The sequence below is a fragment of the Neopsephotus bourkii genome, unplaced genomic scaffold (assembly GCF_033783945.1).
Source record: "Neopsephotus bourkii isolate Nb327-2 ecotype Australia unplaced genomic scaffold, CSIRO-AGI_Nbou_v1 NB_1447, whole genome shotgun sequence".
NCBI lineage: Eukaryota > Metazoa > Chordata > Aves > Psittaciformes > Psittacidae > Neopsephotus > Neopsephotus bourkii.
This window is the reverse complement of record NW_026901924.1, coordinates 606,320-622,094: the sequence shown is the minus strand read 5'-3', so window position 1 is coordinate 622,094 and position 15,775 is coordinate 606,320. Positions and strand designations below refer to the sequence as shown.

The 15,775-nt window shown below is 34.6% G+C and overlaps 1 protein-coding gene across 7 annotated transcripts in view; it reads left to right on the top strand.

Annotated features, from left to right (window-relative positions):
- The first annotated feature begins 754 nt into the window (after positions 1 to 754).
- Positions 755 to 15,775, top strand: part of SHOC1 (shortage in chiasmata 1) — a 45,652-nt gene continuing 30,631 nt past the window's right edge. For 3 of the 7 annotated variants that reach the window (XM_061368823.1, XM_061368825.1, XM_061368822.1), the window contains exons 1-8: positions 755 to 920; positions 3,679 to 3,808; positions 4,399 to 4,480; positions 7,325 to 7,503; positions 11,587 to 11,749; positions 12,746 to 12,848; positions 13,557 to 13,713; positions 15,013 to 15,120. In XM_061368823.1, the coding sequence (XP_061224807.1) occupies positions 876 to 920; positions 3,679 to 3,808; positions 4,399 to 4,480; positions 7,325 to 7,503; positions 11,587 to 11,749; positions 12,746 to 12,848; positions 13,557 to 13,713; positions 15,013 to 15,120 (967 nt within the window). In that variant the 5' untranslated portion in view covers positions 755 to 875. Of the gene's footprint in view, positions 921 to 3,678; positions 3,809 to 4,398; positions 4,481 to 7,324; positions 7,504 to 11,586; positions 11,750 to 12,745; positions 12,849 to 13,556; positions 13,714 to 15,012; positions 15,121 to 15,775 lie in introns of those variants that run through there. The other 4 variants (XM_061368828.1, XM_061368824.1, XM_061368827.1 and 1 more) reach the window with 4 other exon arrangements.

Below are 15,775 nucleotides of genomic sequence, written 5' to 3'. Positions count from 1 at the left end.
ATTTCCAGCTGTGTTACTTAGGCCATTTTATCCTAATACCATGTTGCTGATGGCTACTGGTATGTGTATGGAGACTGCTTTCTGTCACAAGTTCACATTGGTTAAGTTTCATTTACATGGTGTGCTTTTTAGATAGAATTGTCTTACTTTACCCTTGACATTCCCATCTAATTTTAATTAAGGACAAGTATTTTCTTACCTCATGCATACGTGCACAATATACACTCACACCATATCTGTTCTTTCATAGTTTTCATCTCACTTCCGGTTCTCATCAGAGGTATCAACTAATTTAGAGACCTGGTGTGCCAGCAAGGACCTCTCGCTCACAATTAGCCTATGAAATCACCTTTCCCCCTGTAAAACTGAAGGGGACAAAAAAGTCCCCTCATAAATACATGAGACAGTGAACAGTTAATAGTTCAGATAGCTGAACTAGTGTATTTAAAACCTAATTTAGAATCCATAAAAATTGACTCAGGTAATTTCTCAGAATTATTGTTTAGGGGATATAATCTGTATTGCTTATATTCACTTAATGGTTTAGAAGGTTTTCTGTGAAACAAACAGCAAAAGGCATAGCTAAAAAAAAACAAAACCCAAAGCCCAGTTCCTTTGGATAAAGCTCAAGTGACTGTGGTCTGTAGTTAGTCTGTTGCAGACTTCCAAAGGGATAATACTGAATGTTTTGGGTAGCCTTCTGTAGGAAATTCAGTTGGAGGTGCATGTGTTAGCAGAAATTAGGAAGTTATTCTTGATGAACCTTCATTTCAACCTTCTCTCTCAACATTTTAGGATGAGAGAGGAAATTTTTAACTAATCCATATTTTGTGTGTCTTTTGACAAGCGCAGTGTTGAAAACATCACAAACCAAGATGTTTGCAGCTTTAAAGTACCACTCAACAGACTATTTATATGAGGTATAGTTTTCTTATTTCCTTTAATATTCTGAAAGAAATATGGCAGTAACTGAAGAAAAGATAAAGTGCACATTAAAAAAGATATAATAGCTGTTTTCTTAAGAATTATGTGTCCGTGAGGTGGTTGTACTGCACTTGCAGGATAACATAGTGAAGTGATTAAGGTTTTTTTTTAAGAGAAAAATAAAGTACAATTTTGCCAAAACTGAAAACCATCATATTTTTAGTGTCTGATGCACATATAATTGTGTTTTATAGCCAGTTCCCTGTTTAGAGCTTTCTCTTGAGAGTGCACTGGGCCTTCTAATGCATCAAATTTAATTAATTACCTTTTTGGAGAAATCAGGTTTTCTAGCTACATCAATATGTATTGAGATAGTGATAAACAGCACTTGTATTCCCTACGGATTGTAGGTAAGAGGTTTTATGAAATTTAGATTCAACTGATGGAGAGCAGATTATTATTTTGGTTTAATAGGTGTTGATCAGTTAAGACAGAGAAACCTTATGAAGTCTTGTTTTTCTTCCTGTCTACATCTGTGTGATGTTACCAGCTGCTTATCACTGAAGCACACCGTTACTTAGTTGAGGTTTTACTTATTTACATTTTCAAATAAAAGATATGGGACAGATAAAACAATTCTCTGGCAGAGTGGTGTTTAGCCAAGAGGGGACATTTGTAGTCTGCGAGCTGAAGAATGAGGTAGCGAGACAGGATGCTTTCAAGAGTTCATGGAGCATGCAAGTACGTACGCAAGCGCTCCTGACACATAGGTGAAGAAATGCAGCTCCTGGGAAGCAGTCCGGAAATAGTACTTGAGGGTAAACTGAGATCCACATTGCAAAAACTCTACCTACATCCCTTTCCAGAGAGTACAGGAATTTTTCCATTTTGTACCTCTATGTGTGCCTAGTGTTTTCTTGATTGTAGCAAGAGAAGTTTCTTCTTCTATTGTAACTCCAGCAGTATGCAATCTGTCATTCAGTATTTGTGCACAAACCTTCTTACAGTAGTGACATCGGTTTGGTCTTCAGATGTCTCTGTGTTATCTGTGAGTATGAAATAGGTGTGTCAGCAAAACACCTTGTTGGCTATTGTGCAGAAGAGATGAATTACAGTTCTTGGCTTTGCTTCCCTGAATTTTGAGGAGTAGGGTGATGTTGATAGTAGGACAAATGAAAAGTGGTAGAAGAGAGGTATTTAGTGGCCTGCTGAATGGCTGCCCAGGGAGGTTGTGGAGTCTGCTTCTCTGGAGACATTCAAAACCCGCCTGGACACATTCCTGTGTAACTTTATCTAGGTGTTCCTGCTCCGGCAGGGGGATTGGACTGGATGATCTTTTGAGGTCCCTTTCAATCTCTAACATACTGTGATATTGTGATACTGTGAATAGTGTGAACGTTGCTGTGTAATACTGACAGAAGGGGTTAATAGATGTGATCACACACTTAAAGATATTATAGGACTGACTGTGCAAGTGATATGCTGTGCTAAAAGTGCAGTTTCTTGTTCCACAATTGTGCCTAACTTCTACCCTCCTGCTGGAAATTAGTAATAGTTAATTTGACTTTTCAGGCATCTGATACATTAAGTGGACTTGCCTAGTGCTTCCACTTCTTAGGAAATGCGGGGATATCAACTCGGGATTCCTGCACACATATGTCTCAACTGGATGTGGAGTCCTGCTCTTAATGTGCTTGTTATGCACATTTATCAAGACTAGTTACAGTTTTTCCTGCTACCCAGTATAAAAGTATCTTGGAAGAAAGGAGCCTTTTCAGTCATTAAAGAGGCAAGAGTTAGATTCCTATTGCTACTGAGCGTTGTAGGTGTCATTACAAAATCATCTTAGAACTTCAACATTCTCATGTTATAAACTGACAATGTATGCAAACTGTATGGAACTATAAAAAATGATACAATATCTTCCAGTTAGAAGAGAAACTTGTACAGAACTTTGCATTTCCTTGAGAAATAGACATAAATATGCATTGGCCAAATGCCATAGCCATTAATAACGCCACCCACCCCCACTCCATTTTCTCTCTGCTTTTACTGGAAGGTACAAAAACTGCAGCAACAACATGGTTGCTGTGGTAGCAATCAAATTTGCTGAACTATTTCTAGTTTGTCACCTGAAACACCTAACAGTACAAGCTGTAGTTAGCTAGACAGCATACTAAGACGTGAAGCAACAGAGCTGAATTCAGGTGGTGGACTTAGAACTTTCTAGTCTCATTCATGATGTTCTCCAATATTTCTGTAGCTAATTGTGTTTTCCAGTACACCTTTTACACTCCAGAATTTCTGAGGAAAACTTCCTTGTAAAATACGAGCTTGTTAATCTAAACCCCTGTGTGGGAATCATTTTTCTGTGCTTCCTAAACTAACTTAATTCTGTCGTTTTGTGCTGTTCATGCAGTACTGCATGTGGGCTTCTTTGGCAAAAGAACCAGATAGGTTATTAAAGGTGGTTTTCAGTGTAGGGTTACTGAAGTTGCCAAGTCGACTAATTCTAGAACTCAGTTGATAGTTACCATGCATATGCAGAAATGTAGATTAAAAGTTGAATATCAAGTCAAGTGACTGTTACTATCTTTTCTTAGTTTGGACTATGGCAATTTTACAAAAAAATGGAATCTAAGTATAAACTGTGTTTCAGTAGAAAACACTTGAAGACAGTGTATCTGAGGTGGTGCACAAAAAGAATGGAATTGTCTGTCTCAATTTTATCACATGCCTTCTTTTTTTGTGCAGAGCATGGCAAGGCAGAAGTTTTCCATCTGGAGATTATCACTTTGCTTTCCTTCCTGTTTACAACAAGATGAAAAGTATCATCTCACTGGACTCTTTGCTGATGATAAGTATAGGAAGCCATGGACTAGAAGTAGGTTATATAGTCCTCAAGTCTTAATCTAGATTTACTGTGGATTGAAGGAAAAGCTTGTGTTTGTGCATAATGTAAGTCTCCAAAACAAAAAAAAAGCAAACAAAAAAGCAACAACAACAAAAACAGCAAAAAGCAAACCCTGTTACTTCTGGAAGCAGCAGTATGTCAGTTCATATAGCTCTTGCAGGTAGAATGTGATCATTGCCTGAGTAGAAGCAAATTGGCAATGAATAAATGAGATATTTAATTAGCTTGTAGAGATCTCTGGAAAACTTCCTGTCTGGATATGGAGTGCTGGAAGAAAAGCAGTGAACAGAGATAAGTAAAATACTTAACCTGATTAGCTAGGAGAGGTTTGAAAGATGATGCTGAGGTTTTGAGATGTGGAAGAGCTGGGGGTTTCTAAGTTTAGAGGCAAATGTATTTGCATTTTTCTGGTGTTTTGCATTTACTTTTGCTAGTGAAAACTAAAAGCACAGTTTCTTGTGTACATCCTGTGGAAAGTTTAGGGAGCCTCTGCAATGTTTTTATCAATAAATATTTATAAAAATAAGTATTTTATGTGTGATTCTTTGTTTTTGTCTCAGTTACTTCAACACAGAACATGTTTGCTATTTCAGTACTGGATCAGTGGAAACAAAGTTTACCTGTGGAGGATTTCCTGGAAAAGTCAGTAACCTTAAGTTAAAAACATATATAATTCTTTTATAATAACATTCCATATATGATATCATTCAGTTATTTTGTAGATCTTAACCTAGTGGTGATAAGAGAACATGGAAAGTTTTTTGACAGTAGCAAGCGTCCAGTGCTGTAGCGAAGAGCTTAAAGGTGGCTTTTTCACTTAAGGTAGTATCATGTTTTTGTTGAGTTTTCTGCTTCTTATTTTTGTGGTGCTCGTGTAATCTATTTATGACATTGCAGAAAGTCTCTGAAAAATTTGTATGCACCATGAGGCTATTTTCCCCCCCTCCATCTTTCAGTCAGTTACCTCTCGTAACTGTAGATGAAGCTATTTGAAGAAGGGTATTTATAAATCTTAACCTAAACCTATTGTTCAAGCTCACTATAAGGCAGAATCATTTCAGATACAAATCATCCTGTAATTACCTTTTTGTCATAAAATCTCAAATTCCATATAGTTTCCTTTAAAAATGCAGTGATGTACTGGTTACAGTGATAGATGTTAGATCCAAAGGACCAAACTTGAGGATATTTTAGAGTTATCTGTGCTTTTCTTTTTCACAAAAGAAAAGAGGAAGTTGTACTAAAAATAACTGTCAACATAATGCTGAAAGTTACAAAGGAAGTCACTGAAATGTTTGGAAACTTTTAACTGGACTTTGACCCTGTTTAAAAACTGACAGATTGTTATACCCTACCAGGTACTGTGTTTGGTAAAGCTGTGATCATAAACAATTCCCCCCCCCCCCAAACCTTGTGGTTGACTGAGCATTGAAAATTGTTCAGTGCTATTATCTTCACTATGGAGCACATAGCTGTAGGCCATTTAACAAACCCCATTTAATTTAATTTAACAAAATTTCTCACAGCATATGTGAAATCTTGTAAATATTCTAGACTTACACTTTGCCATAATAATTACTAAAATATTTCCCAAATGTGCTGATACGTAATACAGTTGTAATTGAATTCAGTGTTTTTGTGTTGCTTATCACAAGGTTCAATACATACTATTCTAAGATTCTGCTCAGAAGATTATTTTGTTCTAACAGTAGGCACTAGTTTATACTACTAAACAGGGGCTGTGTGTGACCTTTTTATGCTTGTCTGGTTAAAAATTTAGGCAATGAGATCAGGAGAGGTGATATTTTCATGTAAGCTTGTCAACTTAGGCTTTTTGGGTTTGGGATTTTTTTTAATTTTTTTTTTGTAAAAGTTCTTTGTGTAAGCTAGTGAGGAGTGCAAGTGTGAGAGACCAATCAGGTCAGTGAAGTGGACTGCTATATTAGGGAAGACTGGTTCAAAGTGCCAGGGAGCCTAATACGTCCTTGGAGACACTGAAAAACAAAAAGAGGACAAGAAACAAATAGGAGAGAAACGCTGAGGGAGAAAAACACTGAGGAGACACAGACTGCTAGGCAGAGGTGAGAAGATGCTTGGCAGGAATGGAGATAGGAAAGTAAATTTATAATTCCTAGAAACTGCCAAATTATTTAATTGGATAAACTGTCTTACTAGCTTTAGTACATGCAGTTAGTTTCCGTGCTTATTTTGATGATGGGACTCAACTGTCCATATTTCAAAGACACTGCTGAAAGTTTTACTTCATAGTGTGAAGATCTAATAGAAGCTAAATACATTAATGTAGTGACTTCTGTGTTCAAAACACTGTACAAGCATAGCTGTAGGGCTAGTCTGCATTTAAAATATTTACCTTTTTTCTAGAACAAGGGCTTAACTATAGAAAAGTCTGACCTACGTAGTCTCAAATCAGCAATTCACTTAGGCATGATTTATCCATAAAACTCTAGGGAAATCCATTGATTTCAGTGAAGTTGGCCTGTGTGTAATTTGGCAAAACGTTCTGAGGTTCTTAGATTTTTAAAAGGCTCAAGCTATGTTAAAGTTTGGGCATTAATTGTTATCAACACTGTGTAATTATTGCTTGTGAACTACACTGCTTGAAGTTTCAAAATTAACTTTTGAACTATGTTGTTTTAAACGTGTTTAAAACATATTTAAAATGTTTTAAAATAGTTGATTTTTTTAATATGTGTAGTAGAGAATCTTTGCTATTATTGCCTGTACATGAAGGTCTGTACTGAAATTCAGGGGTGCGCTTATATACTTAAATATCATATATTCATGATATTTACCTCCAGATGTCTAGAAATAGCAAGGCTGTGTAATGTAAAGGATTATTAAGAAACTGAATAAATGAATAGGATGCACAGTTGAGAAATTGGTTGTCTGAAATTAGAACGTTAGGTTCAATACCTGTAATTAGCTCAAGACTGTGTTGTGTGGTGGTTTTTTCTATAGTGAAATTATTTTGCTATTTTTTTTTTGTGAGCTTTCTGTTGGTTTTTTGATTGGGTTTTTTTTCTGGAAAATAAAAGTAATATTGAGATTAATATGAAAAGCGACAGATAAATGTCTTTGTTTCTTCATTTATCCTGTTGCAGGATACTAGCGGGTTTTGTACAGTTATTGAAACATCACTGTGTTTAACCCAGCAGCAAATTTTTGTTATAAATATTATGACATCAGTAGGTTTGATGCTTTTTTTTCAGCCATTATCCTTTTCTTCAATTTAGTGCTGGGGTTAAACTTTGAATGCTTTTTCTTGGGGAAGAATTAAATGTGTCATTTGACCATGTACTTAGTGAATAGTGAGAACAATTCAGTAATTTCCATTTTTCGTCAGTGAACACAGTGATTATCAAAGCTCTTAGAGTATCTTTTTGAGTGCTGTTGATTCACTGGAGAGTCAGGGAAGTTATGACAGTGCTTTTATAACAACTTAAGATATATTTTTGTGCTTTTCAGGAAACCTGTCTGCTCTGTAGAGTTCAATACTAATAACGAGTTAATAGAATTTATTCCAAGTTCAAATCCCTCATCTCAGACTGACTTTTTACTTACGAAAGATGCTTTTAAGGAAGAATCAACCCAAGAGAAATATTTGAAGGCTGACTATGACAATGAGTGTAAAAAACAATGGCAAGGTAAAGTTTTTAATTCAGTGCTTTCTAACATTTAGTGGAGTCAGCTTGTTAACATCCGTAATTTTTTGTGCATGACCTGTAGGCGATAAAGAAACCATTTGGGTGATCACAGCCTTTGCAATTGCAGAAATAATAACCATTTAATACCAGTTTAGTCCCTTTAGAAGCAGGGCTTGTTTTAACAGTTCAAGATAGTGCAAGCCAGAAAAAGTTTCAGACTGATCAAATACATGGCAGAAGGTGGCAGCAAGTATCACAATAAGTAGATCTTACTGACAGTGATCAAAATGCAAAGATCCTTTGTGCCTCAATAAAATTAGATCCTTATGGCATGTTCTTTTACCATGTTAAGAACAGAAAGTAAGCAGTTTCTGCTTTGTTGCTGAGATGAAGATAGTTCAAATTGAGTAGTGTTCCTGTGTGTTTTCAGAAATTTTATGATTAATACCTCCCTAATAGCTGTAATGAAGTATGATCACAGAAAGCAAAATGTTGAGTGTTTGATTCAACTGTATTATGATTTATTATTCTGAATAATACTATTTGTAATAAGTAATTTTTTAATGCATTAGGGTGTGGTTGGTTGTTGGTTTGGTTTTGTTGGGTTGTTGGGTTTTTTTGGTTGGTTGGTTGATTGGTTTGGGGGTTTTAATATATGTCAATTCTATTATTTTAGAAAAGGAAAGTTATCATTTACCAAGACCTTTTTTCCACGGTCACACAAAGGAGGCAGGTGGTTCTTGATACAATATTGTACAAGATAACATTTACTAGGAACATGCTATCAACAACACAAGTATATTACAGTTAATAATTGAAAGACAGTAATCTTAATTCATCTGATTAAGTAATTACCAGATTTTTGTTCAGAGTTAGGTGGCATATGCAGGAGGTTTCAGTAATTAATAAGCTCTCTCTATAGGGTGCTTACAAAAAGAATAAAAATAATTCATATGCTTTCCATGTCTTAGCTGTGACTTACTTGGGAACAGTCAAGAGAGTTAAATTTTTATGGACAGGAGTCTTAAAAAAAAAAAAAAATTCATAAAATATTTCATATCTTTTGAAGCTACAGATTTTTATTGTATGTAAGCAGGCGTGTTAAATAGTCTGGTTTGGGTTGTTTTCTTTTTATGGGAGAATATTAAAATATTCACTGTTCTGGTGACATTTATTGAATTAGCAGATCAATAATTACCTGTCAGTGTAACCAGTGTATCATTGTCAACCCTTTCTCCGACTTTCTTTGCATTTAAGAGGGAAATGGTAGCAAAAGTCTGTGGACATTTGAGGAAAGTATTAACTCTAACGAAGCTGCCATTCAGAAAAATTTGCAACCTATTTTGTGTTATTGAGAACCTGCTTATTAATGCCAGCTAGCCTGCTAACAGCCCTAACTAGTTTCACTATAGACATGAAGATACATACAGACATTGTGAAAACATGAAACTTAGTGATAAAATTACTAGAAGTAGAATATTATGGGTGATACGACATCTAATCTATATATCTAATCTATATACCTATATATATATTCTGTATCTATATATATATAATCTATATCTAATCTAACCTGTATTTTCTAAAAACTAAGAAAATACATGATACAAGTTTTAAAACTATCATTTAAAATCTGTTTTTCTAGTAGAAGAAGGTTATATTCAAATTCTAAATAGCTGATTTTATTAGTGCATGAGATTTTTTTCTACCATCTTGTACATATTAAAATGTTCCCTGGTTATTTCTGTTAATATCACCCTGTAATTCCTGTCAGAGAATAAAAAACAATTTTGTCAGTCATTTCACTTTTTGAGGTGTAATGTAAGAAATAACGTATATAATACTTACTAACAGTTGTATTATTCAAAGGTTTTTGTTTAAAGCAAAAGAAAGTTTCCCATTAGGGTTGTGAAGTTTAATGTAATAGGTTATGCACACATTTGAAATGCGTCTAGTAAAGTATTACTGGACTACAGCAGTGGAAAACAGCAAGAGAATGAAAAACTGTGAAGTGTGACTCACATTGAACGCTACAGTTAAAAACTTAATTTGGTTCAGTTTGCAAAAACTGTTTTGCATAGTTTATTATGAGAGGGGGGTCACAGTGGGAAAAAGCCATCTTTATAGCATTTATCTGAAAAGCGCTATCTTTACACTAGCACATGATGGCAGTGGCAGTGAAACCCCCCATTTGAACATGAATTGCATATTTGCTCCCAGGTTGATAAAGAAATTGAGCGTGTGCTCAAGCCTGTTAAAGTTCTTAAGTGCTTTGCTGATCAGAAATTACTGAATCAAAGAAAGTGATGACATTGCATTCAAGCTACAAGTCTGAAAAATAAACTTATTACAACATTTGGAACTGCACTTCCTGAAGTCACAAAGTGGCAGCTCAGTTCAGTTTGCTATGGATGAGGTATCCCTGCCCATGGCAGGGGGGTTGGAACTTGATGATCTTAAGGTCCTTTCCAACCCTAACTATTCTATGATTCTATGATTTCAAACACTGGCATTTGTGAATTTCAGACTCTACATATCACACCAGTTGCAAAATTTCGTATTAGGAAAGCAGTTAGGTATGTGACTGCGTCTGTTGCGCTTCAGGAGGGTACTTCAGTACATGTGAAAGTGCATTCTTGCATAGGCATACTTTCCTGGGAAGTAACAGGTTAAAATGTATTAAAACTAACAAAGAAATGCACTTATTTAAATATTTGAATCACATTAGAGTGAGATTAATTGAAAAAAAAAACCCTCATTTTTTTTTACACACTTAGTACTAGAGCCATTTACAATAAAAAGATAAATATGAATGGAAATTAAAAAATTAACAATACAGCTAATTTATCATTGTAAATGCAAATCAAGGGCAAAGTTGTGCATTATTTGACCTACTTTAGTGTTAGGATTTGGGGAATTATGCAGTATTAACAAAAATTAAATATTATTTGGGCATAGCATGATTGAATTTATGTCATGGAAGCAGTCTTTATTTTCTGGTTGATTTTAGCACCTAATTTTCCAACCACTAGCCTGCATATTGAGGTGCTTCCTGCTTTGCTTTTGTGGTTGCCTGAAGAAAAGGAAGAACAATAGATCAGGGACTTTGTAAATTGTGTCATAAAACATGTCAATTTTTTTCAGTGGAGGCACTTTAAGCTTTATAGGGTATTAGAAGCTTTAGTGGCCTCTTCTGAGCTGTTCATCTCATTAAACAGAGGCATTTTATAATGAGGCATTTATTTTTTAATTGATAGATTTCTTTATGGGGATCTGCTTGTGTCAGCAGCACAAAACAATTTAGGGTAATCATAATTAGTATTTGTTATTTCCATCCACTAGGAAGGAAGGGAGGGTTATTACAGGGAGTTATCCAGGGAGTGAAAGGGGCATGTGGGAATCACAAGGCTTCCATGTGAGTAAAAAATAAATAAGAAGAATAAGAAACCTCCCTTTCCCTATATGTAATATATATATATTTGTAATATGTGTGTGCGTATTATATTGCAAATATAAAGGCTTTCAACAGAGTTATGATTAATGCTTCAGTTCTGTCTCATGGAGAGTAGTAGTTTAACTCAAAAGAAATAAAGGTCCATAATGTCATCTTTTTCGAAATCATAGTAATTTATAACCTACCTTTATTGTCTCCTCATTCTGTAAGTAATTTTTTGTTGCCTCAGAATTAGAGAATCTGTGTTTAGTCTTAGATTTAGCTTAGTTTTAATGTATGGTGAGACTGCATCATTTCTACTTTAAAAATTGCACTGAATTAAGTTTCTCAGCCAAAACCTGCCTCAAAAGTTACTTCATTGTGCTTTACAGTACAAGCAAGGGAATGAAAAGTACCTTTTCTTTTTAACAGGTGCTATTTAAGACAAAAGAAAAAGAAAACCAAAGCTTGTCATGTGAACCACCTGTCTATACTTCACTGCATTTAAAGTTTAAAAATCCTAAAATAATTAAAGTAAAAAGTAGCTATTGTTTTGCTGAAATTTCTAACATTCCAAAGGTTGCCTCCCTTTATTCTGAGAATTCTTAATTAAGTTGATTGTTAATGTATTTTTTCTTATTTTCCTTCAGATTTATATATGGAAGAGGAACTTCTTTTTATTGATAACCTTGAAATTTTTTGTAAAAAACTGCCTTCTTCATCTGTACTTCTGAGTAGACTACATTTTTTTTTAGTGAAAGATCCCCTTTTAGATTCTGAAGGAAAGACTTTAACAGAAGAGAACGTTTTCAGGTATCAACAAACTGTTGTGTAATATTGAACGTAAATAATAGTCTGTGTGTAATGCCATTAACATTTTAACATCTTCTGTGCATGTTAACTTTTTAACTAGTTTATATTTGTGATGGATAAAGACTTCAGCTTTTCTTCTTACTTACAAAAATGTGTAGGATTAAATTTATATGCATTATTTAAGAAAACAGTATTTTTAAAAATGAAATTATGTCATTTTTACATTCTGCAAGTGTGAAATGTGCTTCAGATCTTCATTTTGGAGCACTGAAAAAATGTGTAGAAAAATAGTAGTGTCACAGACTGATGAGGAAGCTATCCCCCTAAAAAGTCAGTATACATTTAGTGACTGTAAAGGTCACGAGGGGCAAGCCTAATTAGCTGTTTTCATTCTGCTTGAAAAATCCTTTCCCCTGTTCTGCTTTCATCCTTGCTTTACAAGGCAAGTAGTAGCCTTACTTCTGAGTTTTCCTCCGTAGCCTTTTAAAAGTTTGTCAAACCAGAGTACGTACTTCTGGTTTTCTTTTTAATTAATATTGAGCACATTCTGTCTTCTTTGTTGCTGAAGCATTCTATAGGAATTAAAGGTAACAAAACAGAAATTATGTCAGTTTTACAGATCACAGACATTTTGTATATAGCAGAAAAACCTGACATTAGAAGAAAATTCAGGAAGTGTTTTTACGTAATGAGACTTACCTGTTGAGATGATGAACAGTTGCAACTCTTTTTTTTTTTTTTTCTAAATGTTTTAAGGCAGGTCCCAGTATTAACTGATTCTGTTCTGCATATAATGTAAGATTTCTTGGAAAGTAATTTCAGTTAATTACACAGATTGGTACAGCATTCCTTGGAATTGCTTTCTTAGAAAAGGGTGGATGTAGAGAAAAATGACTTTTACCACAAATATGCTCATCAAAGCTACTGCTAAGACTTTCAGTCTAGATGTGAAGTGATACAAAGAAGTTACTTCCTTTATTTTATGATCTTTTAAAGGGAATGTTTGACTTTCCAAAATGAATTGGAGATGGAAGAGAGTAAAAAAGAATTGAAGGGGATTAAAGAGAATTTCTGTACCATATCTGTAAAAGATGAAGAGGTATCATCATGTTGTTTCTTACTAACTGTTGTATTATTGATTACTGTGTTATGCATAAGTGTTTATTCATTTGCAAGTAATTTGTCTGAATTATTTTCATACTTGCCAAATATTTGTAGTCTTCATATTTCCAAGATTAGAAAACACTGGTATTTTTTGTGGGGTTTTTTAATTCTTGGATGCCATTGTCAGGAATCTCCACTCTAATCAGGTGTTTCTCCTGGGACCTGATGTGTTAGAAGGTTTATGAAGGTAGTTGTTACACTAAGAATAAAAATGAACCAGAGTAGGAAGCCACGGTATGTCCATGGGAAAGGGAGAGTTCCAGGACAGGTTCCGGTATTTGGGGGGCCAGCTTGGGTTCTTTAAAAAAAAAGAAGTCAGATCTGGTATTTGGCCAATTTCTTAAAATTATGAAAAAAAAGCCAAAACTTCAATTAAATAAATGAGGATTTTACTTGATTGGGAACTTCAAGTTTGTATCCAGTCTGACTCCACTGACTCAATTTGAAATCCTGTAACAGTATTTTTTTTCTATATTGAGCAAAGCTTTGTGTATGCTGTGTAAATGTCATATGACTTCTTTCTTAAAAGCTCTTACATTGTTTTAGAATTAAGTTATTTCAGAATTTTAGAAAAGCTTTGAAAGTATAGTAACATCAAAGAAAATTTATTTACCATTCTGTTGTGATTATTAATATTTTTCAGTATTTCATGTTGCCTGTTGAGTTAGAATTCTGCACACCCAGCAATGGCAGATCAGATTCTGTTAATATTCCGTCATACTTGGAACTGAAGGAATTGTTAAATTTAGCTCCAGAAACTATGGCTGATGAAGAAATGTGCAAAAAGGTGATCAAAGAAGGTGATGCTTGACCTGATTTTCATTTCATTTGCACACATTTAACACAATCTAGTTCTTTCATATACAGTTCACTTAGGAGTTACATCACAGACCATGAAATGAGAATTTCTCTGTATGAGACTATGAATTGTGCTATACCAAAATTTCTGAGTATTAGAAATGTCTCCTCCAGTAGCCAAAGTGAAATAAACTATTTGTCATTTTATTCAATCCATAGTTGTGTTGTGATCCTCAAAACAAATGTGACACTAGCTATGATTCATGATATCTAGTGTACCATGAATATAATTAGTGGTTTTTCTTATCTGTAATTAAATTTACTTTCTGAGACATCCTTAAAAGGATTATATGCAGTATAGTCATACCGTAAAAATTGCTTGTATTACATTGTAATTTCAAACACAAAAGAAGATTTCTGGAGTTAAATATTTTCATGGGTAACAGGAATATTCTAAATGACGTAGTAATTTCTTCAAAGGAATTGAAGAAGTGTTACAAAATGCTTATATACTACAGAAAACTACAACTTTAATGACAATTATTGGCTATTGGATTGACATATGACAGTATTTTATGTAGTTAAAAAAAAAAAAGCCTGAGATTTTTAAATTTTTATTAAAACTGGCCAGTTTGCATTGGTTTTGGCAAGTGAGGAAAACCACTTCTTTGGTGGGCCTGAAGCAGATCAGGGAAGCATGATTTATGCTTCTGACTGTGGAGGTTGTATGCTGAATTCTGTTTATGATAGGGCAGCAGCTTGGAGTAATCCAGTCTGTTACTAAAGATAGACACAAAACTTTTAAAAGTATATTATTTGACCACAGCAATTTCATGTGTATTCCTCTGATACATTTAGTACACACATGCCACGTTCCAAGCTGAATGACACAGCCATCACTGCAGAGGTCTGAGGGTTTTATACACAGACATCAAACTATTACTCTTTTATTTTCCATTTTAGTCCTTTTTAGTATCAAGAGAATCTACATACACAGACTCCTGGTAAACTACATTTAGGCTGCCTGCTTGCTCCAGAAATCACGTTGTTGTAATCATAAGAACTTTTAATACTTAAGATAGTGACTATACCATATTGTGGGGGTTTTTCTGCACCTTTAAGAGGCAAGACTGACCACTGCCCTGATCACCTATGGTGTTGAGGGTTACTAAGCATAACTGTGGTTTTTCATAATAATGTATTATGGAGACTCAATTAAAAGATTGAAAGGAAAAAACATGCTTTGACAGGAAAAAGCAATAAATGGTTCATTTATAGCCCCTTTTAATACCTGTTTTCAGATCTCAAAGTAGAAATTCCATACAGAATAGAAATTTCTGAGTGCTATCCCATGCCACAAGAGGTTTGCTCTAATAACAGCAGAAGTATGTTGGAATTCTGGGAGTCAGGTAGGAAGATTTACCTAAATCAAACTCTGATATTTAAAATAAATTCTGCAAGTGGTTGTCCCCATTTTCTGTTCTTGGAAGTACATGCAGCATATAAATGGAAGATAAGAATGTTTGCTTTGTATAATCTACTATTTTGTAATTGTACTATGAGCAGGTAGAAGTGCCATACTGCTTTCAAGAGTTTTAAAAGCTAAACACAACCAGCTTTACAGTTCCTTCATGTTGCTTTTGGCTGCAATTGGTGTATGTATCTTCTGCACTTGATCAGCTTTTTAGATTATTTTATCTAAGAATTTACCCAGAGAGGGCAGAGGCAAGTTAAAGCAGATTGATTAAAGTTGCAGAGTTGAAGAGTGCAGTTTAAAGTTCATTAAAGCCTTACGTCAGTGCTTTCAAAAGAGGTGATGGAGGGCAATCCAAGGAAAAGTACTGAGTTTGTAACTTCTACAGGTTCAAAACTCGGGTGCATTAGTTTTGGTTTGCAAATGGCTCAGTAATGCAGTGGGGTCAAGAAATGCAGTCACCAGTCACCAGGGCTGTTTTCGACAGAAATAAACTGGAAGTGTTGAATGTTTGCTAATGTGTGCATTGAATCCTTCTCCTACACTGACATTAGGAAATCCTTTATATGTACCCACCTTTTAATAGCTTG